Genomic DNA, 25,375 nt, shown 5'->3' on the forward strand with positions numbered 1-25,375 from the left:
TGCTTTGAAGCAAAAGAGAAGCATCCATATGGGACATTTCACTGTCTCTTTGGGGGGGCAGAAACCTTCATCTGTGTGAGAACAGCCAGCATCAGAGCCAAATATTCCATATGTTCTCACAAGCCCAGATACCCACAATCCAGGTTTTGCTTGTGTACTAGGACCATCAAGGGATGATTAAGTGTGGCTGAACTAGACAGCAGCTGATGACAGCTTTATCACGCCAAACAAACACAGAACAGCCAAGCCATCTGTGTTTGTGTGCTTATGTTTAAGATTGTTCAAACAGTTCAGAGCACATTGCAGAAAAATATAATAAATTATGCAATGATTCTCTCTAGATAACCCTGTCTATATATGTATAGGCAAAATAGCACTCCTTAGTGCCTGACATACATAGGATGGGTACAAATCAATGTTTAATTTATTATACTTCTATTTGTAATTCAATACTTGTGCTTTGAACTCTTGGGGCTGCGTAGGATAATTAAAGCCATAGATATGTAACAGTTTTCCTCAGGAAGTAATATTTTCCTACCCAAAAGCGATTTCTGTAAAATCTTGTTCAGTTATTCTTGTGTTATGGAAGGCTGAGCAGGGAACAAAGAAAATAAAGTCAAAATGTATTGTATTTGCATTTTCTTCTCATTTCACTCAGTGGAATATGAATTATGGAATCACTGCTGGTCTGGAGAACTGGAACAGTTGAGAGAGAAGTGATTTGGTATTCTCATATGCCTGATGGAAGATGCAAGTTCACACTCCCCTGGCATCTTAGGATCTCAGGATGTTTGGAGAAATATTTTGAAAGTACATACACAGGAGAAAAATGTTATTGTCCCTGAACTTGACAGCTGTTCCTGAGTATGCTGCAGTTTAGGTACAGAAGAAATCCTCCCACCAGAAGAGTGCACCAGTTGAAAATCTTTCAGGTAAAAGGTTTTGAAAAGTAATCAGGAAATGGGCTGGCTCCAAAGTCAGGTGGGCTTCCTCCACAGCCTGAGAGCCAGAGTAAATGCATAGACTCTGCAAGCTGAAGGTCAGAGCCTTCTGAACTTCAGATGGTCAAAGCAGCAAAGCAGCAACACACTAAAGGACACCTTGGTGCTTTAAGGGACAGGTTCACACTGAAGCAAGACACACGCACCCATGGAACTTTAGACATTTATACATGTAATTTTGTGATGGCATCTTGCACCTACAGATGCAATTTTAAAATAACCCATCTGGCCAAAAGCAGTCTAAGATTGAGAATAATTATCAGCTATGGGATCACAAAAAGTAAGGTAAAGTATCAAGCAAGTGAACTGCACCAAAATCCAAAACTCTTGCTTTTTTAAACCCTTAGTACAAGACCTACAAAAGCAGTTAGGGAAAAATAAATAAATAAAGCCTGGCAGAAGCACAACGCTCTCAGCCCCAGGAGATGTGCACATCCATAGCAGTGCAGTTCCCAGCCCTTGGCTGGGTTCTTCAGTCCAATCTTATATATTCAGATAATGAACTCCCTGATATAAATTGTAACACTCATGCTGAAGTTTTATAAAACCCATGCTGAGGTTTTATTTATGATCCCTCTGAACTCAACTTAATTAAAATATCACCATCTCATTTTATCAAGGCAGCAATGAGTCTACCATAAAATGATTAAATGATGGAGGAGACAAAAATTGGAGCATCCACACAGACTTTCACCAAGGAGCCACTGGCTCGGAGACAGCTGCAGCTCAGTAACAACAGAGTTTGGTATCCCTGCATCATTCAGTGCAGCCTTAGAACTTAATGCAGCACCTGATAAGGGAGACTTTTTAAAGAAAAGTAACAGGCAAAGGAAATTTCATTGGACACAGCCCTATAACACTCTGAAGGTTTCTGCATCCTGGGGAGAAAGAGGGTTCTCCTTCACCCAGTGGCTTGACAGGTACCCATCTGCCACAGAGGCACCTTCCCCAGCCACAGCAAACCTGAATTGCAGTTCAAGCCTTTTTCAAGCTGAGCATCACTCATCAAAAATCCAGCACAGAAATATTAAAAAGCAGCATGGGAGTTGTTCAGTAAAACAGTGCAAATGTGTAGTACTTGCAAAAATGCAAGCATTCCTCTCATCTTTAATCATTTCTATTTTGAAATGCTGGATTGAAGATCTTCATTTCAAAAATATCTCCAAGAGACTTGTGCATCCCACACCACCATTCTGTGTCTTGCATGAATAAATCCAGAACACAATGAGGCACTGAGAGCTCAGGAAGAAAATTCACAAAGAAGAATTATTACAATGGATGCCACAAGAAACAATTAAAGCCATCAGCAAAAAAAAAAAACCCCACAGAGAGGGCTCAATTCCACCTAGTTTCCCCCTCAGAGCAGCCTCTTCAAAAATATTCTCAAACTCACCATCCAGTCAAAAGGAGGTAAATTTAGGGATTTAAATTGGGCATGAAGAGATCCCTTGATAAGACAGCTATTGCTCTCCATTGGCAGGATATGGAAAGGTAACTACATATCTTAAGGCAGTGCACACAGTGCTTATTTGAAAATCTGCACAAACCTCAAAAATTTATCTCATTAGGTGCTGGAATAGAAACTTATTACCTACTTCTATTTAAGGGTATTTCCTTACATATTTCCTACTCATGTAAAGTTTCAAAGTTGCAGTAAAATTGAAACATACATCTACCACAGACACATTTTAAATGTAACTAAATCAATAAACTAGTAGTAAAAGGAATAGGAGAGAAAAATGAAAGGATTTTTCAAAAGTAATTATAATTTCTTTAAAGCAGTTCTGCATTTTGGAAGTGCCCTGCAAGTCATGAGTGTAATATGAATGACTCTACTTGGAAAGCATAGTCAGAGGGATAAAGACACATTAGGTAACATAGAGGTGACCATAATAAACAGATGACCATGTTCACTCAAGATAAAATGAAATCAAGTTAGAAAGTTCAAAACATTTGAAAAAAACAAAGTATTCTATGTATTTGTTGCTAGGGCTGAACTCAGGACAAGGTTTTATAGAGTTTTTCCAAGGCCTGAGTAAGATCTTTGCAACACGGATGCTGCTTTGAGTGTTTTCCTCCTAGCACAATTCAATACCTGAACAACTGTCCCTTTAAAATAAACTGGAAACCCTGCTGTGAGACATTTCCTGACTAGGAAGACTACATCATCAATCCCTGCATTGCATCCTACCAAGTACCACTTACCGAGTTAAGACATTACATATTTATTGTAAAGTGTATAGAATTAATTACCGAATAAAGCCACATTGAATCCATCCTGTTGCTCAGAGAGCATCATGGAAATAAAACTGATAAAATACAATACATCAATGCAAGATGTCCAGATTCAGAACAACCTGAATCCAGAAAGTATTCCCCTTGGAAAGAACTTGAACATATTCAAGAAGGTAGAGTTTCATTATCCTGAAGGGAATCTCTGAACAAACTTGTTTGATCCAGCCCGTAATACAAAACACAGTTACATGAAACACATATACAATGAAAAAATGCAGCAACGTCAAATCCCTCAGAAAGACCTCAAGAAATGTCCCTGTGATCCCTAAGAAGGACTGGGTCCCAGTAAATAAAAGAGCAAATGCAGCATGGTTAAACTTTAATTATATTTGGCTCCCTCAAAACAGATGCTCACAGACAGATTCTGTTTCACCCACTAATGACTGTCATACACAATCATGTCACCGATTTCAGAGGGCTGCAGGGTTTGCACGCTTGCAGGAAAAACTGACAAGACACAGCTAAAGAATATTCATAAAATCCAACACCCTGCTTCAACCAACAGGGATATTCAGCCACTGCAACAGAGATAAGAGAACCAGACTGTGCCATGCTGTTTCAGGAAGGGGAACAATTGTCAGACTGCTGGTGTCTGTTACAACCTCTGCATCTAAGAGCAGTGGCCCTCCTCACTGTGCCTGGGAGGCCACAGTGTGCTGCTCCTGTTCACCCTCTGGTCTGGGGTCCTGGATCATCACATACTCATGAAAGAATAACACAGTAGCGATATGAAAAGACAAACACAGGTAGGCAGGGGGTTAGAAGGAAGAGATGCATCACAAATATGTGCAGGGCTTCCTTCTGGAACATCATATGTGCCTTGGGTATTTCACACTGCCCCAGAGTAAACCCCCTCCCAAGAAATCTGTTTTTCTGATTACTTCAGATATGACCCCCATAAGATTTAGAGTGGGCCTTGGTCAACTTTAGCTTTGCATTGCGAGATCTACAAAGAATGTGATGGGAAATGGAGGCACTGTGTCTCTCAAACTTGGGTCTTACCAGCTCAGATGAGAACCCATTAAAGTGGAATTCGAGTGTGGAGCTTCAGTCTGGGGCTATGCAGCACTGCTGTCATTAACCTAATTTCATTCATTTTTTATTAAAATCAGCTTGTTTTTCTTGCAGGTTAAATATAGAAGTAAGAGGAAACAGAAACAAACACTTCTGTCCCAGTCCTTCCCTTCTGGGGGTGGACAGAGCCCTAGTGTGACTACACACCAATTCCTACATACACATTAGGGTCACCACTGAGTTTAAACATGTTCTTCACTTACCAGGTAGAGATCAGATCCCACCTGAGTATCCCAGCTCTGCCCACAGCAGCACTTTTCCCCCCACAAGGCACTAAATTACTCCAGCACTGAGATAACAAAATCACTGCCACCATCTCCAAGGGGAAAGCAGAGCCTAGATTTTGCAGAAGAGTAAGCTTCCACCTCTCAGCTTCCATCATAACCCATTTCCTTCTGTAATCCTGTAGTGCAGGCACCATCTGTTTCCCCAAAGGGAAGGTGCTTGTTCTTTGAGGAATGTAGAAAAAAACTGAGGTTTTGAGAACACCACAAGTACCCCTTGTACATACTCCCTGTAAATCTCACCAATACCCATCCTTTCTATTTCAAGCTTCTTACAGCTGTACCATAAGAAAAGAAACAAGAAGGAAAATTAACAATTAATCCAATTCTTGATGATCTGATGGAGAAAAAGAAGAAATAAAATTTCTAGAAAGCACAACTCATTACTGAGGAAATATCATTGGGTCACTCTGGCCATTAGAATAAACCATTACCTTCAATGAAAAGTATAGTCCATATTGTATTGAGAAAACCCTTATCTATTACTTGGAACCAAGCCCTGGCTGCCAATTGATTGTGACCTAGGAAGGCTCCAAATAAGATGGGCTTTGAGCCAGAATCTGTTCACATGCAGAGAAACATCAGAAAAACCAGCTAGTCAGGATTTGTGTCACAAGAAGATCTGTGTTACAAATCTGATTATTTGCACAATGAAGGAAGAAGAAAAAAGAAAAGTGGAACTAATTTTCTTTATGGAATTTAATCTTCCCCTTTCATTCATATTTAAAGTTCCTTCTTGCCTTATCTGGTCTACTTTGATTGTTTGCTCTTCAGGGCTTTTTGCACATTTTCAGTGTCCACCACAAGATCAGCTAATGAGTCTTTAAAACATTACTAGGGTTCATCTCACTTCCAATTCCAAAACTGCCTTAATCCTTAATGGACTAGAGATATTCTGATGTTAATTTTTAATCATTCTCATCTACAGCTTGTTTCACTAATCCTAATGAACCGATGGCTTCACAACACTGAACAAACTCAAAATACAGCAAGCTGCTCTCCTGCTGGAAGAATAAAAGTAAAGACAAAGGCTGATTTTGAACACTTTTCACCAAAAGGCTAAAATACAGGGGCATGCTCATTCTTCTTTTCAGAAAGCACAGTGGCTTTGGTCAAAGGCTGCTTGGCATTCTGGGGCTGAAAAGTGCACAGCTGACCCCTGCTGATCTCTAGTTACAACAACAGAAAAGCAAAAAAACGCAGCATTGGCATCTGCCAACTGTACTTGGTCATCAACAGACAGAACAAGATGAACCAGTATGAGTTGACAGCCTTAAAATATTTATCTGATCCATATTATTTTCATCTTAGGCCTTCATTTAAACCTGAAATTTAGATGATGACATGTTTCTTTCCTTTGCAGAAATGCAGACAAGATATTTTGCACATGAAAAGTTTGACATTAGCAGAGTGAATTACAGGGATATTGATGCACTCTGATTTCTTAAAAGGCTACTGTGATCTTTTGTTGATTAAGAGACATGATGTCACTAATGCTTCAGTTGCTATTAACAACATCTCCTAGTGACACATCAAACATTGTTACACAAAGTGCTGGATAACATAAGGAAAGGTTACATCTCATGTCAAAGAACAAAGTCTGTGACCTTAATGATTTTGCTTTGCATTACAGTAGAAATGTAAATGCTTGATTTAAGCAACACTGATGCAATATTCTTCACAGTTCAGAAATCAAGCATTAAGAGGCCCATGTAAGAAAGCTTTTTCCAGGTGATAGCCTTTACATCTGCTAGTCATCTTGTTCCTTCAAGTCAAAAAGATATGATTGAAAAGAAGCTACCAGGGAGACTAAATGCAATTTTAATAAAAAATGAACTGCTATTTTATATAATGATTTCAGATATGACACAAAATGATGAACAGTAGATTCATGATGAATCTGCCTCTTTTCCCCATAAAGATACTGAAAGTGAAAAGAAATTAATCTTTGTGGTCTGAAACCAGACAGTTGCTAACTGGACCCAAACCACTCCAAGTCTATCTGACATAAAACAGAGAGGTGCTGATTTCAGTTCAAGGTGATAGCCCCCTCTTTCTAGACATCCTCATTCATATCCCACACACAAGATTCTTCTACCCTCTCCAAAGACATGGAGTCAGCATAGAATGAAATTCTTGTCTTCAGGACTCATGCATTTGTTGAAAAGATACAAGACAACCTCATCTTTCACACAGCCAACTACAAACTCCTACTGGGTGATTTGAACTTGTTGCTCAAAGGACTTGGTTAAAAGATGGAGTGAGGGGGTGCAGAAAAGCTACAACCAATTATCATTTGATCACGGAAGGCCTGGAAAGGGGAAAATACATTTTTAGTCCACCTTGACATATGCTTATAAAGACATAATTTCAGTGACAGGATGAAAAATCTAAACAGATTAACCTGAAATGGACTATGCAAATGGAGTCCTTGTGATGCAGTGATGCATGAAAACCGGATCTGAACGCATGCTTTGGAAATCCAGATCTGAAAGCAGATGCATGTGTGATGGCACAAGAATGTTTTTATCTCAATTACTACAAATGCTGCACTGAGGGAAGAGGAGGGGCATGCTGGCAGACAGCTGCAAACAGATGTGAACAAGCTGCCCTTTCCCACTCACAGGGCTGGCCTGGGTGCCCAGGAGGACTGCCTGACCAGCGAATGAAGAAGCACGGGAACTCAGACTGCTTCAGGGAAAGGAAATTTGCACAAATAAGGATATCCACAAAGCAATGATTCCTTTCTGTCAGCTTCACTACATTGCTGCTGAGGTGAGAGCGTTAAAACTGAAGGGCTAACAGGACTTATCACCACTGTAAGCAACTTTCTCTAGTTATCTCCATTATTTAAACTAATTAATAACTAATGACAATCTCTTTATTGATCGTCATTTTAATTGATTGTTCTTTCATTTGTTTGGCTAAACCCCTGATATGAAAGACATTGAAGAAGGCTGGCCAAAATGATATATAGGCAGGCTGCTGTTAGGCTCCTCTGTAACCCAGTTCATTGCTTGGAAGAAAAGAGAATACCTGGAATACAGTAGTTGGATGATAAACAGCCAGTGACTATGGAGCATTTCTTGGGAGGATCACTGTCAGTCTGACAGCTTCAGACATATATGGATTCATGTATGGGAATATAATTATGCTTGTTTTCTCCACAGATGTGGAGAAAATTACAAAAGTCCTTCAAACTGGTGTTTAGTGGGCTGAATATTCAAATACCTGTGATTTGAAATTTCTTTATTTTTTTACTCTATCTAACAATTCTAGTTAAATATAAGGATCTAATAGGACCTGTGAAAATAAAGAAAAAGGTCTTGATAAACACCCAAGAATAAAGGAATGGTAACAGGGCAAAGATGGCAATGAGACAGAAGTCCAGCTGGAAGGTTACACACATCAGCAGTCCAGCCATGGCCCAGTATTTTACCAACTTTAAAAAAGGACAGTTTTCAGCAGGTATTGTGGAAAGAAACCATAAAGTGGCTTTGCTGTTTGTGTGAAACCAAATACAAGGTTGAGGACATATAGGGAAAAGGCAGCCCTGAAATATAAAAATTTATTAGTGGACGAGATCATGGCAGATGGAATAGGTGAGATTTTGAAGGGAAATACAGAAGAATGGATTGGATGGTTGACAGAAATGTTCATTTATTATATAAATACTCCTCATTTGAGACAGAAGAAGAAAAGGCCAAAAAGGACCTAACAAAACAATTGCTTGATTTTTGGTTAATAATTTCAAGTTTCCAAATCTTCATAGCACTTCCAGTTTGCTCTGCATTCAGCAAAGTGCAGAGTGCACATCACTTGCTTGTTACTTCCTCAGCTTATATTTTTCTTTCCACAGGTCTGTGCAAAGCTAATTTGTCTTTTACTTATGGATTCTGAGCAGTTTGTGGGCACTGCATTCATGCTGCCTGCTCTGCTGCAGCAGCAGCTATCACCAAAACACCCCTGACACTGCCCGCAAGACATATTAGTTAGCGGATTTATATCAGCTTGTGACTCCTGCGTGGGTTTTTTTTCAGTTCTGCTGTATACGTCCCACTTGTGACAGTTTTAACACAATGCTTTCAGCATTGTTTTCTCTGGATCATACCTATATCACGCAGGCAAAGCCTGTGTTTATTCCCACTGATAATTTATGGCCGCTCTCAGCATCGAGCACTCAGTGCACAGAGTCATGGACCTGGGAGCAAACGTGTCACAAACACCCCTTCTCCTGGATTCCCCTTTTGCTCTTCAGTGAAAGGCACTTCTGCTCTGGCAGAAGGGGCATTCATGCTGGTGGGCAGTGGCAGATGGGCAGCAGAAGAGCAGTGCCAGATCCCCTCACTCCTGCTCCCCCCCGTGCCCCTCCGGATGCAGGGACCACCGCTCTGCCCCAGGCGCACGAACAGGGGGCCACCTGCTCCTGCACACTGGAGACATGGCCAGGGCTCACCTCACATGGCCAGGGCTCACCCTGTCCTTACGTGGCAATAAGGTCAGGTGGCATCCTGTCGCTGTGAGGCTTTCCTGGGCAGGGAGGAAGGTGAGGGCTGGCTCCCTCTGGTCAGAATCAGGTTTACATGACGTGAACCTACATATGGCCTCATTGCTGCTTTGCTTCCTGCTTTTTAACAGCAATTATTCCCATCAACCCGTCTCTTTGAGAACGTATCAGATTTTTCAAAAAACACATTTGGAGGCTATCTAGTGCCTTCCGTGAAATTGATTAAAAAGAAACAAAAAATCCAGTTCTGGAGGATTCAGGTTTTTGCTGATGGTTCCCACAACATAAATCCAGTGCAGGGTTTGGGCAGCACAGGCCACAGTTAAATTTGACCTACAAAATGAAATGTAGTCCAGACTGTATATGAAATAAATAGTCCCATAGAAAAAACAGTTCACAGCACATTTCAAAGATGACTCGGAATTGTGCTGCTTGAAGTACTGGTTCCAGAAATTCCAGTGATCACAGAAGCAAGTCTACTTTCTGATTAATTAGAAAAACAGAAGAAAAAAAATTAAGTGGAAGGGAAAAAAAAAAAAAGGCCAAATATGCTGACTGCTATGCTTTGGAAGCTACAATCAGGTGCCTCCAGGGAAAGGCAGAGCTCTCCTAATGATGACCCAGTGAGACCGACATCACCATCCAGGTATGAGATACTACAGAGAATATAAGTTACTGAATGAATAAATAAATACATCCTTAGTGGTTCTCAGAGATAGGCACCCAAATTATTTGATACTAGGCAGAAAAGGAACAGTACCATGACACAGAACCATGGCAAAGGAGAGTCAGATGGTGGCAGAAATACTCGAACTCTGCCACGTGTTGCTGTGACTCAGGACTTAGGTGCAAGGCTGCAGTAGCTCATTAAAGCAGGGTGGCAGTGATAGAGATGGAGCCTCCCAACAAAGAAGGGTAAAATGCTTCATCACAGCTCTGAAGTCATGACCCTGAAAGCACCATCCATGTTGAGCTTTTAACACAGCCACACTGTTTCCCACACACTTCAAAAACAGAGGGATAGGTAAGCCCCAGTTAGGAACACTGACAGCAGGCTAGCCTGATTACAAAGGCCCTCTGTAGCTGCCACTGTGCTGGGGTGTCTCTCCAAGAGACAGCTGCTAAGGGGCAATTACCAAAGATCAGACCAGGTAGCCAATCTGGTGCACTCAAGGGATGATGGCTCTCAACTCCAAGCCAAACATACAGATCCTGACATGAGATGCTTTTTCTGCGTGGTCCCCTCCACAGCTTTGAGGAGGAGGAAAGCAGAGACAAAAGGAAAAACAGAGCACAACATCCATGTCCTTAAATACTGTGTCTTCATGGGATATTATGGACTCACCCTCCTTCTGTTTATCTGGGATTGTTCCACTTCAGCCCCCAAAATAGATCACAGATTTTGTGATCGCAGATCACAAATCAAAGATCAACTTTCTTGACTTACTGTGTTTTTTACATATCTATCATCAGCCACTTTAATAAATCTTTAATAAAGATTAACTGACTAAATACAACAAGTTTCATGCCCACATTTCTGGGGATGCAATGATGGAAAATATGAACTTCTGCATTTGTTTCTTGGATATACAAGAGAAAATGTTTATATTTTCAGTTTCTTCCCGCCCCACACATTTTCAAACAAAATACGAAAGCAATCCCTAATTGTTATTTCTTTAAATGTTTGCTCAACTATGAATTTACTTGGCCTTTCTTACAGTAAATATCACTTGCTTATATGTGAGAACTACTCATCACTGCTGAGCAGGTAATAAAATCAGGGCATACAATGACAACAGCGGACAGGAATCAGTATGTTCCTGCATTTGGTGAGCCACATGCCTTCTTGATACAACCACACTCAGAAGAGAAATGTGTGATTTTACCAGGTAAGTATGTGGCCCTGACCTTAGCTCTTCTATTATGTTAACAGAAACAGAGTGAAATTCTCAGGTCAAGCAGTAGGTTGCAAACCACACAGAAAGTGCTGACAGAGCTATTTTACCTGTGCCTCAATAATTTTCAAGTGACTGATTTTAAAAATAAATTGCTAACAATGCAACTGCAGGAATATCATGTTTGCTTATTCTCACATCAGTGACTGAGAAACTGTAAATAGGTGTGACAGCTGCTGCATCTCCTCTGTTGTCACCACTCTGCTGCTCCTGTGAGACAGGCAGTGAACAGGATGACTACTAGGACTGACAGGAGTATAGTATGATCCTGAGGCAAAGAGTTGTACATGAACTCTATTACTCCTAAACTAATGTCAGGCTTTCTGTCAAAATCAGCACTCAGAAAGATGCTGCTTATTTCTGGGGAAGAGCACACCCTGTTCTGCTTGTTGGCCAAGCTTTACTGAAATGGTCCAGAGTCTGAAAGTTCCAGTTTTCTAAACTTCTGTAAGATCACCTGCCAGATTCGTTTTGAAGAAAACGACACCATAGTTTAAAACAACCAAACAACAAAACAACATAAAAGTCAGAGCTTGATGGTCATGAATCCGGTACCAAAAGACAGAGCTGTAAGCTTCAAGCTGTAACTTCATTAATATCCAGAAGAACTCAAGGGATGCTCTGAGCATTACCTGCTGGGCCACCTGACTGCACATGTGGAGTAAGAAGGATTTGCTGCTTTGTCTCTGCAACCAATGACCAGTTTAAGCTTCCACACTAAAGAGCACCAAACTGGGAATAAATGCTCCCTAAGACCCTTATCTCCTCTGTGGCCTCATGAGACAGTCCAGCCTTCCTCTCTATATCCTTTAATTTCAGGCAAAACTGTACACACTTTATGAAAAGTTCTGAGTTTTATGAGAATGAAAATCACATTAGAGGTTGAACTCCCTAAGTTGTAGGTCCCTGCTGGATGCAGCAGTTGGACAACAACCCTGAAATACAATGAGCAACAGACGCAGCTGTATTGTCTGTCTCTGGTTGCCACCCTATGTGTGCTTGCCCATGCTGGCCCAGCCTATGGTCTCTCACCTCCCTGGTCGTGCCACGGCCCTGTGGGACAGAACAGAGGCACCAGAGATCATCACAGTGTGGGGGTGCAAGGTCCCAGTCATGTCTCATACAAACTTACAGTATATGCCCGATGGCTGCTTATTTTGTAGTGCCCCTGAGATCTCTAGAGTAAGTATAGAGATGCACCCACACCCTAAATGATACATATTTCTGTAAAAAAAGATATCATGGATGTGGTGGAGTCCAGTTGAATTACCATTATTCCCTATGGGCAATACAAGCTACTGAATTTTTTAATAATTAAAAAATCTAACACTAAGAAATTATTGAATCTGTTTGCATTAATGAACTTATATCCTTGGTTAGGCAAGGCTAGAGTGTAAAACTATATGATTAATTTTCTAACAGCAAAGATCAGTTGGCAACAAGACCAACTGTCATTACAGAAGAGACTCTCCTATTTATTCTTCTCTAGAACTGAGTTTTAATATTTTCAGTAACAGCTGACTTTGCCATTTCCAAAGCCAACAGTTACAGAAATAATGAGCTGGCTGCTGGGAGCTGGCCGCTGGGAGCTGGCCAGCATTCTCTACACTAGTTCAAATCAGACCATGTTGTGTCCTCCAGGAAGACAGCAGAGTTTGGCCAAACCTACCTTTACTTCCTCTTCCCATTTCCCTTCACTTGTCAGCATGACCCATGGCACATGCTGGCACCTGAAGGCTTTAAGGCACAGCAAGGGATCATTATCATGGCAGCCCAGACTGCGGCTTACATCAGTACATTGTCTTCTACCTTCTCCATGCCCTCCCTTCTCCAGACATGCACCATGCACAGCAGAGGTCGGGACACAAATGTTTTAGAGGCAGCAATGTTTATTTAGTCATCCAAATACCCATCTAAAAAGTGCTGTTAAGGGTATTATGTACACTAAAGTGATAAGCAAGATATGTACCATGAAAACCACCCATGCTGAAAACTACAGCTGGCTGGGTAAAGAAGGTTACCTGTGAAAGTGTAAAGGACAGTTGTAAGAGAAGTCAGGAGGTGCATGTCTCTTCTCACACTTGATAAGATTACCGGAGAAATGAGTTGCAAAACTACCTTGGAGAACAAGGGAGAGACCTAGCACAGCAATTCCATTTCTTCTGCTTCTGTTTCATGTCCTTGAGAAATGCCAGAGAACGCACCAGGAGAATAAAACATCTGCCACCCTGACAACAAATTTCACCGCCTTGCTTATCTGCACAGTTTCACCACATGCTCAGATACCAACTCAGATGGCTCAGATACCAACACAGAATGAACCTTTTCACAGCCTGGATCCTATCACAGAATAACCTTTGGCATGCCTTTATGTTAATAACCACATATTTAATGAAGGTGACCTCTAGGTCTGTGAGGGGACGGATATCATAGCACAGGCAAAGAGAGAAGAGTGTTTGTGAATGAATTTTCAATATCTTTCTCACAAGTGACTTCTGGGCACAGCATCTAGAGGAGAATTCAGAACTTTTCAGACTGAGATTGTAAGCTACTCTGCTCTAGCTGAAGAACAACCAAAATATAAAACAGAGCAAAGGACACCTCCAAAGGACATTTCCATTCTACATCAAGTACCACTCCATTTTTACTAACCTGCAGCCCAGTAAAGACATACTAACTGGCTTCTGTTTTTAGTAAGTCAACAGGGAAAGTTTTTGCTGTGTTGCTTACAGTTTCAGTGATTGCAGCATTTTAGTTTGCTGCTCTGATGCATTTGCATCTCTTGTCCCTGAGCAGGAGAATTGTTTACTTTTTCATCCCCATCTTCCAGAACTAAACTCAGATTTCTGTAGGACTTGGACTGGAGCTGGTGCAACTATAGCATCTGAAATAATTCATACAAGGTAAAGATGGAGGATATGAGAGATGAAGAAAGAAGATATCCAAAGAAGAGAGCATACCTGAGTTGGAAGGAAAACATTTTACATAGGCAAACAAGAGAAAAGTTTTGAGGAAACCCTTGAGAAAGATCCATAAAAACTTATGAGGTGCATCAAGGAGGGTAAGGTAGAAAGACAAAAGGAGAAACCCAACACATTCCAAGTGGAGCTCACATTTAAAGAAGAGCTATTATAATACCTCAAAATGCTTTGGCATTTATTGCAAATTATCAAGGCATTTAATTATTTACTTCATTTAAGCAGAAGGGAAGTTCAGAGAATTACATACATTAGGCATACACTTAATTAGGGTCTAGATATTTAAAGGCGATCAGCTGCTCCGCATCCTTGGGTTCAGCTGACATCTCAGAAATCCTTTAAAACTTTAAATTTTAGTGTTTTTGTTTCTGCATCAGTCCTATTCTTACTTCTTCTCTCTGAACATACACCTGAAAACCTCTACACATCAGCTGAGGAGACACAGCTGCCTTTTTCCCTTCCATGCAGCAACTCTGGTATTGGTCTCTTTTTATCAGTCACAGAACCTAGCACACCATCCCACATTTTGCAAATGCTCTTCCAATTGTTTTCGCAGGAAAAAAAAAAAGTGGAAGTTTTGTTTTGTTTTAGTTGTGTAGGCTCATTCCTAGGGTGTTCCCCCTTTTGTAACATTTGAAAGGCTTACAAATAATATTACAACAAACAGAACCAGCAGAGGTTAACAGCTTTTAATATTACTAATTTTTAAAACATTTCCACACTAGATACAATCACTTTGCAAAGCAAAAGGAAATGGTCCTGCATCCAGCAGCTTACTTCATAGAGGTGCTGAGCTTTTCTGAAGTGACCGTAATAGTAATGATTTCTAATTAGTTGCTGCTTGGCAAGTTTGGGCTCTGGCAGCTACCAGGAGTGTGGAATTCAGTTAAGACTAAAGATTCAGTGTCAGAGTAGGTGTCATTTCAAAAGGCTGGTGCTGTGAGACAGACTGAGAGCACTGTGGGTGTGTGAGCCAGCGGAGCAAGGGGCGGGCACGAGCACCGCTCACAGCAGCAGTTCTGGCTGCTGTGCACTCACAGTTGTACTCACAGGGAGAGATTTCCATCCTGTACTGCCTCTGCTCCCTGTAAGACTGCCAGCACTGCAGAGCACACAGTCAGTAAGTGCTCAGAGCTCCTGGTCTTTGTGTCACAGCTGGCCATGTCTTCTGCTCCTATTCAGTGCCCAGTGTAAGGACAGGCATTCCTCACTGCAGCACCAGAGCCGACAGGACTGCACACCCTGACCACGCAGCACCTTCAAAAAAGATGTCAAGGAGTCCACACACTTCATTCTGACCCTTTTTTTGTTCCAAAATGCTCATAACTTGCATTTGAAATATCAGGATCCTCTTTGCCAAAGGCTTCAATTCTATGGAAACGGAACAATCCTGACATGTTAACCAGCACAAGAAGTAGATCAAGCCACTGATCAAGACACACAGCTATCATCAGTTTACAACCAATTTTCAAGGATCTTCCTTTCATATTTCAGCATGTATCTGCTAGGAAAAAAAGTGTTTATAACAATCACAAAGAGCCATCAGTTTTTCAAAAGACACCTTTAAAAATTATCATCCCCGTGAGCAGAGGATGGGCTTAATAGTAATTCTGTACAGGATACTATACTCATCAAACCAACATGTCCTGAAACAACAGTCAGAGGACTACAACAGACCTCACTAGCTCAGGTAGAAAATGCAATTCATGACCAAAAACACTTTCAAAGAAACTAAAGTCCAGCAGAGAGAGACACAGCAAACTAACAGAGCTGGTCACTGCTGAATTTACTTGGGTTGCTGCTCTAATTTTCTGCTTTCCACATCACTGCACTCTATTTGAATGGTCTAATCTTTGATCAATGATTTAATTTGATGGTGTATGGTCACCAAAGGATCACACTGCTTTACTTAATCCTGTACAACCCTTTGAATCATTTGGAGATTTTTGCTTTTGTCTATTATGGGAATCAACTTAGGAAGATGATGAAACTAGCATCCTAATGACCAGCATCCATTGCATTTTCAACAAAATTTAAACTAGGATCTCCACCCTTGTGTTTGCAGCTCATCAATGAATTGAGAAATTAATCCAAAATTAGCCAAAACCAAGATAACACCACCACCATCACCACCCCAATTTACAACCAGTTAAGATTTCCCAGCCTATGGATTCTGAGGACCCAACTGGGCTATTCAGCTGCTACCCAGAAACTCCATTCTCACTGGGTCTGCCAAGTGAATCATTGCTCAGTGTAGGACAGGGTTGGGCTCTTACTGTTCAAGAAAAAGCAGGCAGCTCAACAAGCAAGATGTTTGTTCAACAAGCATGAATGTACAGCTGCTTCAGTCTTCATTCCTCTTACCTGCCATCTCTAGCTTTTCTTTGTGTACAACAGGACCCCAGCTACTGCTGCAATCAACTGTATTGTGAAATGCTTTATGTCTGTAAAACATGTGAATGTCTATTTGCTATTATATTACAACCCTCCTTTCCACACTCAAGAAGGATGGAAATATGTGACATCTGCTCTTTTTGTGAAGTTTTTAGCATGAAACTGCTGAAAACCATGTAAATTATTTCAAAAATATTAAATGTGTCACAGAATTAGTCTCACAGTTAATGGGCACATGAAACACAAATAAATTATTTCCAGTTTCGTCTAACCCTTGTTGTGCAAAGGTGCACAAACACATGTGCCACATGAGCCGCATCCTCCTTTCCCTTCCCCACCACCCACCTCCTACCACATCCTCCTCTTACAACATGTAAGAGCTCCTATGAGAAATTTCTAATGTTATTAACTGATGAAAGAACAGTCACTCCTAAAACACTTAGGCTTCCCTGAATTAATAACATGACCAATAGAAGGTTTCCTCTTGCTCTCCTAGGACATTTTTCTATGAATTGCAAAGCATTCTCTCTCCATCGGTGCCAGGCTTTAAGATAGCTCATTTTAAGCAAGTGGACAGTCCTGCTGATGTTACTGGAACAATATACACATGTTCCAAGAGCAGTAAATGTTTAAGTGTTTTGCTGGATTGGAATCACTGCTTTTAACATTTTTTGACAGCAATTACAAGCACAATCCTGGAACAACAGTCTCCTCCAAAGTGCAGTATCAACACTTTATAAAAACAGTATGCCCAAATCTCTAATGAATTTTCAAAAGCTTTGCTGGAACAGAAATTTCTACTATACAAGACTTGGAAATGTAGTCTGCAGTGTAACTGCAGTGATAAGAAAAGTGAAGGGATTCCTCTTGTTCCCCACACTAATAAAAATCTAATGCAATTGTGCCAAGCAGCCAGCAGAAAGAAAATTATAATCACCTCAACTGTTGGCAACATCCTGGATGAGGGCACTGATTTCTGCACACAAAACAGGATTTTGGCAACATCTGGATTATACAGCTGGTCCTTCTGGCTGTGTTATACCACAGCAAGATATTGGGACTTAAGATTGAACGAAAGCATCTGAGAATTCCTTAGTTAAACTCATATCTGCTGCTTTGATTCTATTTATTATAAGTCAAGGCATTCAGGAGGACTCAAAGAATGCCAGAGAAAATGACTTTAACCTTTGGAAGAAAGCAGAGCTGGTAGAGTAACGGTCAGTGCCCTATTATGCAGATAAGTGAGCACTAAACTGGTTACACAAAAGAATGACTACAAGCTCCTAGCTAACATTACTAATGTTTAAAGATATAGATCAAAGAGGTCTTGACTTAGATTATAATCAGAGCAGCTTCTGACAAGGAGTTGTTCATGCATCTTTTAATCCCAGCTCTCCATTGGTTTGGTAAAGAGCTTGCTTTTTGGTGATCCCTCTTTTTAAAGAAAAAAAAAAAAAAAACAAGTCCTAATCATACACCAGTAATGTCAAAGCTTCCAAATGGCCACCATTTAGCACTGTCAAAGCCAGACTCCCCAGGTGCAAACATGACTGAATGGTCTGTCTGTCTTTCTCTGGAGCTTTCATGGCAGCAGAGAATGGACACACAGGCACATGCAGCTCACGTTGAGCAAGCAGCCTGGATTCTGTTTTGAACCGGTGGGAATAACCAACCCAAATCACAAATCTAAATTCTCTCTTTTTTAATACCCTCAGATTACCTTGCTGCAAGAAAGAGCACAAAGCTAATAAAGGCTTTGAATCCCTCAACCCCTGAGATGGAGAAGAGATAAAGAAATAGTGGGAAAACAAATGCAGTATTATCCTGCACTCTGGTTCCTCTGTGCAGATACAGCAGAGTACAGCAGATCCTAATTGTGCATCCTCTAACATCCAGAAATCTCATTAGAAAGGAATTAAGGGATACTGGACCTATGTCTGGGATTTCTGGAAATGCAGCAGCTCTGTTCAGGCGGCTGGGTGTCCTGTCCAAGAATGCCAAGCACACCCTCTGTGCACATAACAGCTTTGCAGCATGCACATGGGCTGTCCATGTCAGCTGGAAAATATGAGTATAAAGCTGGTGAAGGGTCTGGAGCACAAGTCTGGTAAGGAGTGGCTGAGGGAGCTGGGGATGTCTAGCCTGGAGAAAAAGGAGGCTCTGGGGGAACCTCATTGCTCTCTATATCCACCTGGAAGAAGATTGTAGCCAGGTGGAGGGTTGGTCTCTTCCTCCAAGCAACAAGTGACAGGGCAAATTTAAAACAGCCTCAGGTTGGGCCAGAGGAGGCTTAGATTGGCTATTAGGAAACATTTCTTCTCGCATAGTGTTGCTACATGTTGGAACAGGCTACCCAGGGAAGTGGTTGAGTCACCACCCCTGGAGGAAGTTAATAAATGTATAGATGTGGCAGTTAAGGACATGGTTTAGTGGTGGACTTGGCAGTGCTAAATTAATGGCTGAAATAGATCTTAAAAGTGTTTTCCAATCTTTAAGTGACATAATGACAACGATGTTATGATTCCATAAGTCAAAATGAAAGAATATTTTAAATCAAAGTTTGCAGAATCTGCTATTATAATATTTTCTCATAAATAACTTGCATGACCTTATTGACCCTAAATGAACTCAATTCATCCTGTGTATTCCAGGGCTTTTCAGAAGTTATATAGCTCTTAATAATGTATGTTTCATGTGGAAGCATGGATTGTTATTCTGACATGGTAATAGGGAACTACATGGTTTCTTCAAGAAACAACAATGACCACCTCCCTATTATGGGGAAGGAGACCTGAATTACTGCCAATGCAACGAAAAGCTGCAGGTGACTTGAATGATCACTGACCAGACCTGAATTTCTAGAAGAGTAATAGAGAACACAATATATCTTTATTTTATAATGGTTTTGCTTTCTGTACCAAACTTGCTCATTTGTTTCTCTAGCTCCTGAAGCATGGTATCACTTTTCATGTTTAAAACAAACCCCTATTACTCCAATTGAAATGAAAGATTATAAAAATACAACTTTTAATTATTAAACTAGACACAAAGAACTCAACTTCTTGTACTTCAAATCCTCAGAACCTGTTCACAAAGAGGTTTTGAGCATAGAGAATCATCAACTATATATGACTTACTCAAAAAAAAAAAAAAATCCACAGAAATAGCCATACTCCCAAGGCTCTTGCTACCTTTTCCCTGTTCTAAACGTGAAAGAAGAAAAGACCATTTATCTGACAATTAAAATTTTATTTTTACTGTAGGGAGACATACCCAACTATAAAAACACTGAAATCCAGTCTTCATTTTTAATATGAAACAGAAAATACAGGAAACACTTCAGGAAAATTAAATTGCAAACATAAATCTTGAAAAACGTATCAGTAACATCATGACTGCAGGTGCTGCCCAGCTCATATCAATTTGGATTATACTGAAGACCATGACATCATTTTTTATTCTCTGTCTTCCCATTTTTCCCCCACTAAAAGCTTCTATTTTTTTTCAGGTTGAAGACATTTCAACCCTGCTCCCATTAACATTTTTTCATCAGCTGGCTGTTAAATCAATATTCATTTTACTCTGTAAGAAACAGGGAGGGGGCAGCTCACCCCGGGCATCTGACAGCAACCCCCTAACCCCTGATAAAAGCATCGAGTGATCTTAGCCTGGATGCAGCACTCAGCACCTCCCAAAACCAGGCTTTTATGCTGCAAGCAAAAGTCTCTACCTATGAGAAGTGGCTATTTCTGAGGTTACCTAGACTACAAGAGCACTCTCAAATCACTGAACAACACACAGAAACGAGGCAGTCATACAGCTTAGCAGTGGCTGAACATCTTTGGCACAGCATCTTGAGACATACAGCATTGCTTTAACTAAAATATGGATTTAAAATGCAAACCAAATGACTAGTTGCAAATAGGCTTTGACTAGGTGTGAGTCCTGCTCATTAGCAAAAGGGACCTTAAACCAAAGCCAATTAGAGCACCAGCAGAACAGAGGACACCCAAGCCTGCTCAATCAACTACTGATTGGAGATGAACACACTGATGCAAAAAGGCTCATTTTAACAACAGATTTAATAGTTACAGTCAAAAGCTGTTCTTCATGGCACAGCTAATAAATACAATACAGCTGAGGTGTTCAGGTGGTTGCTCAAGCTGCACTTAGGAGGAGGCCAGTTTTTAACTGTTCATAACACACTGTAGAATCCTGAGGCTCCAAGTGGTGACCAAACTTCCACACACTCTGCTTCTGTGTTTACATCAGAGGGGCTCTTGCATACAGGTCATTTATGCTGTCTCACAAGACATCTAGCAAAGCCAACTTGGGTCCACAATGAGCAGTGCAAAGGTGTGATAACACACAAAAACAATTTATAGGAACATAAGTAGTCTACAATATCCTGTAAAAATAAATTAACTTGAGAGGTAACCATTGCTTGTATGCCACTACGCATCTCAGTTTAGGTATTACCTATTTTTCTACAAAATATTAATGTGTCTGGTATTCATCAGGTAAAATATACCACCTGCTCCAGGCGGGTGATAATGAGAGTGATAGCAGAGTATTTTTAAAAGTGATTATGAGCAGGAAGTACAAGCCAATAATTCTATTGTGTTTGTTCTTACTTATTTGTTCTTGAAGATATCTCACTGGACCATACCACCAGAGATGCTACAGAAATGATTCAAACAAAAAAACCAAAAAGATATAGCAGTGAAAAGAAAGTTGAAGAAAAGCAATACCTAAATTTAAAGAAGTGTCACACTGGGGGTTAAATGTCACTATGGTGACAGGAATGGAAAGGGCTGACAGTTCAGAAAGGTACAAGAGGCCTGTGATGGGGAGCAACAGAGGTAAGTGCAGCTTCCACTGTACATAGTGACCTAAGAACTGGATTCATTTCCTTCAGCAGAAAAGGAGCCCAGGAAATCCTCCCCTACAGCTCATCAAAGATTAGTTACAAATATACCCCCTGGAGGAATTCCCCACATACCCCGTGTTGTACAGACCCAACGAGCCCTGTGCCCCCACTGGGAGAAATGGGACAGCCCTGACTGCTTCCCACCATCCTCTCCACCTGAAGGGCTTTGTGGCACACAGCTCCAAGGAATTCCAGCCTTTCTTCCTGAGGTGTATTGCCTTGCCCTCACCTCACACTGACACAAAAACTATCAATTGACATTTCTTGTGACAAAGGAAAACAACAAATTAACCCCAAAGGATCAGGGAGAAAAGCACGTTTCACTGTAAACTGTTGCATTAATAACCTTAGTAAATGTAAGACATATTTGCACTGGGAGCTGTTGAGAGAAGCAAAGCAACAGTGCTTTGTGACTCTTCCAACACACAGAATTAGTGTAGAAGTTATGTGGAATATGGGACAGCAAGAATAAGGGAGAGTATAAAAAGAGAATGGGCAGCACTAGTCCCAGCTTTGGCACACTCCGCTCTGACTATGGGTAAAACCTGCTGCTGTGCTGCACCTCTGCTTCTAACTATGGGGGCATTCCCCTTCAGCTCAGTGCTTAGGGAACAAAATATGTACACAGGGAGCTCACTGAATGTGCTGAGAAGGACCACAGAAAATTATCTGACACATGCAAAATTTCTTTTGAATGCTCCAGTTACCAGGAAGATCTCATATCAATAGAAATTATGCTTTCCTCCTCACTGTGGTTTTCCTTATAAAAATATTAGAAATACATCCAAAGGGAAGAGATGCTTGGACAGCTAACTGCTACTTTCAGAAAGGCAGAGCCTGACACAACCTCACACAACCTCAGAAGGGGACTTTGGAAAGGGAACAAGACAAAACAGCCATTGCATTAATGAAACAGAACAACAGCTCAAGGATTGGATTTGGCTTCCAACAAACACCTCCAGCAGAAATCAGCCCTCAGGCAGCAACAGTTCAGAAAGGCTTTCCTGGCCCCTACTCCACCTCTAAATGGTGGGTGAATTTTTTTGGCAAAATCACAAACTTGGATCAAAATTATTATTGAAAAAGGCCAATTACACTTAGGTACCCACATGAATAGAAGAATATATCCTGGAAAAGGTAATGGATGGTCAGTGAGTGTGTTTTTTTCTCAAGCACAGTACTATCTGTCTGTTAAAAACCCAATTCACCTGGATTCACCATGATGATTTTTGGCTTTGGGTGGCTTATAGCCAGTACATACTTCTCAGTATATTAAGCATGAGTACATTGAACACCAACACCCACAATCATGCCTCGAGCTGGAATGAGAACTAAGCTGCAATTAAAAAAAATTGTTCATGCGAACAGAGGAGTATTTCTATACACACCAAGCTGGATTCTGTATGCGTAGACAACAACTTAAAAACCCAAAACCACAGATGCACATACAACCGCAGTACGGAATGGGGATAAAGAACCGAAAAATCGCATCTCCGATTTTCATTTACAGCCGGTCTCGGAGGATGGAGAGACCATTCCTCGCCTTGCCCAGCCCGAGGCCGCTGGCAGCGCCCCGGAGGCAGGCGGGGGAGCGGCAGCGCTGCGCTGGGCCCGCCGCCGGGCGCTAACAGGTGCTGCGCCCCGAGCTGCGCCGCCAACTTCTCCTTAGCCGCGCTAAGCCGCCTCATTTTTTCCCTGTTTTCCCTCCTCCTCGCCCTTTCCCCAGGGCGCGGGGCCGCTCAGGTTTACACCCGCGCGGACGCAACTCTGGAGCAGAGGACCGGAGCGGAAAGCAGAGGAGGGGATGCGCGCCCCGCCGCCCCCGCCCGGGCTCCCGTCCCGTCCGGTCCGGTCCCACCGTCGCGCACCACCTGCGCTGCCATGAAGGAGAGGTCCATGGTGCTGCCGCTGGAGCTGCTGGCGGAGCTGGCGGAGGTGCTGAGGCTGCCGCTGCCGCTGCTGCTGCTGCCGGGGGCGGGCGGGGCGCGGGGGCGCGGCGCGGGCACCGCCTCCCCCAGCAGCGGCGGGCGCGGCCGCGGCAGCGGAGCCGACACCGGTACCAGTTCCAGCTCCGGCGGCTCCCGGCACCGCCCGGCCCGGCCCGGCCCGGCGCGGCTCGCGGGAGGCTCGGCAGGGGGCGGGGGCGGCGACGACCCGGCCCCCGCGCTGGGCTGGGCTCGGTCCGCCCCCGAGGCGGGGGGAGGCCGGGGCGGCTCCGCTCCGCCCGCCCGGCGGCACCTGTGGGGCGGCCCCGGCCCGGCGCCGCTCCCGGCGCCGCTCCCGCTCCCGGCCGGCAGCGCCGGCGGCGGCTGCGGCGGCTCGGGACCCCCGCGGCGGGGCCAGCCCGGGCCGGCAGCAGCCCCTCGGCCCCCGGGGCTGTTCGCCTTCGCGGATCGGCTCCGCAGCCGCGAGCCAGGGTGCGCGGGCACGGCCGGGGGGCCGGGGCACCGCGGAAGCCCCGGGCTGAGTCCCGCCGCTCGGAGCCGATGACGGGCGAGTGCTGGGGAGCGAAGCGATCAGTGATTAAAGCAGCGACGGGCAGATGCGGCTGGGCTCGGCTCCCGCGGCGTGTGCAGGTCCTCTGCATCACACGCGCCTCTGGAGATGCACACCTGGCGGCCACGCTGCTAATCCATCCGGCTAATCCTGCCCAGTTTGCTGATCCATCAGCCTGGTTTTTATATACTCGGCTTCCTCTCTCACCACGGCTGAAAAGAACTCCCGACAGCTCAATTTTACACCTTTTCATGACTGAGCTGTTGGAACTTTATTTTCAGCTTCTCTCCTCCTTGTTCCCAGAACTTATTGTTCAACAATACACAATAAACACATTTTGTCCCTTTTCTTATGCTTTTCCCTGTTCCTCACAGACACTGTTATCACATTTAGCATGAAAAAGTCAGTGTATTCCTTCACTGTTTTTTTCTGAAAAACCTTTGACACCAACACAAAAAGTAGGATAATAAAAATGTGCATCCTAATGCATTAAAAGCTTTTTTGTGTGTGTTTTTTTTTTACTGTTTGACATGTACATGTTAGTTTCATCTCCTAGGCTGAAGTCTTTGACCATGTTTTTACTACTTGAGCATGTTGCCAAGGTCTGAACCAGGGCCAATGAGAATATGAGTGTGTTCCACCATCAGAAGTACATGGAAAATCAGCTTTGCACTGGGATTTTAAAGTCTGGAGGGAAAAATAGACCGTGCTTCACCATGTGTGCTGTGAGCTATTTTGCCTTTTGTTGCACTGCTGCAGCAGGAGGTGATGGAAAGAAAATCAGCTGTTTTAAATCAGTCCTTTACTTCAGTGACTATTAATGTGTCTGCCAAAAATGCTTTTATGTCAAGAGGCCCATTAAGTAAACAAGTAAAATCCCAAAGAGGCAATGTAATTTTAAGATTTTTAATTCAGTTGTGTAAATAATGGAATTGTCTCTTTGTAAAGTCTCTCTGAAGTTTTGAAAGGATATTGATGTATCTATCAGAAGCCATAAATTAACTTCAAAACAGTGTTAATCTTTCATCATCCAGATAAATTTTAAATGTGCTGGATAAACATCTCATAGCAAATGTGGCCTGGTCAGTCACAGCATCTGCAGCAACAGAGAGTATTAAATAGTTCATGAGAATAAAAACACAGTTAAAGTTTCAAAACCACAGTGACTTCTGCACTCATTTAATTCTATAGAAGATGAGAACTGTAGAACAGCAGAGCTGGAAAGAACCTCAGGAAATAATCTACTCCATGCATCTGCTTAAAATGCAACCAGTGACCCTCCAAACAGGGTGTTTCTCTTTACCCAATCTCTTCTTTAAAGTATCTATTGAGGAATGTTCTATTCCCTACCAGGGAGTGCACAGATTTATTCCACTGACCATTCTGTAAGGTTGCACCAAACAGGGTCATGAAGAAGAAATTATTTTCTTTGGAACAAGAACTTGCCTTCTGAGAACTGCT

General features: G+C 42.3%; 1 protein-coding gene across 3 annotated transcripts in view; it reads right to left on the reverse strand.

The window, feature by feature from the left end:
* C6H14orf132 (chromosome 6 C14orf132 homolog) overlaps nt 1–23,700 on the reverse strand; it is a 37,027-nt gene extending 13,327 nt beyond the window's left edge. The window contains exon 1 of one of the 3 annotated variants that reach the window (XM_068192493.1): nt 23,287–23,700. In XM_068192493.1, the coding sequence (XP_068048594.1) occupies nt 23,287–23,316 (30 nt within the window). In that variant the 5' untranslated portion in view covers nt 23,317–23,700. Of the gene's footprint in view, nt 1–11,748; nt 12,328–23,286 lie in introns of those variants that run through there. The other 2 variants (XM_068192491.1, XM_068192492.1) reach the window with 2 other exon arrangements.
* Nucleotides 23,701–25,375: the final 1,675 nt, after the last annotated feature.

This window comes from Anomalospiza imberbis, chromosome 6 (genome assembly GCF_031753505.1).
Source record: "Anomalospiza imberbis isolate Cuckoo-Finch-1a 21T00152 chromosome 6, ASM3175350v1, whole genome shotgun sequence".
Taxonomy (NCBI): Eukaryota; Metazoa; Chordata; class Aves; order Passeriformes; family Viduidae; genus Anomalospiza; species Anomalospiza imberbis.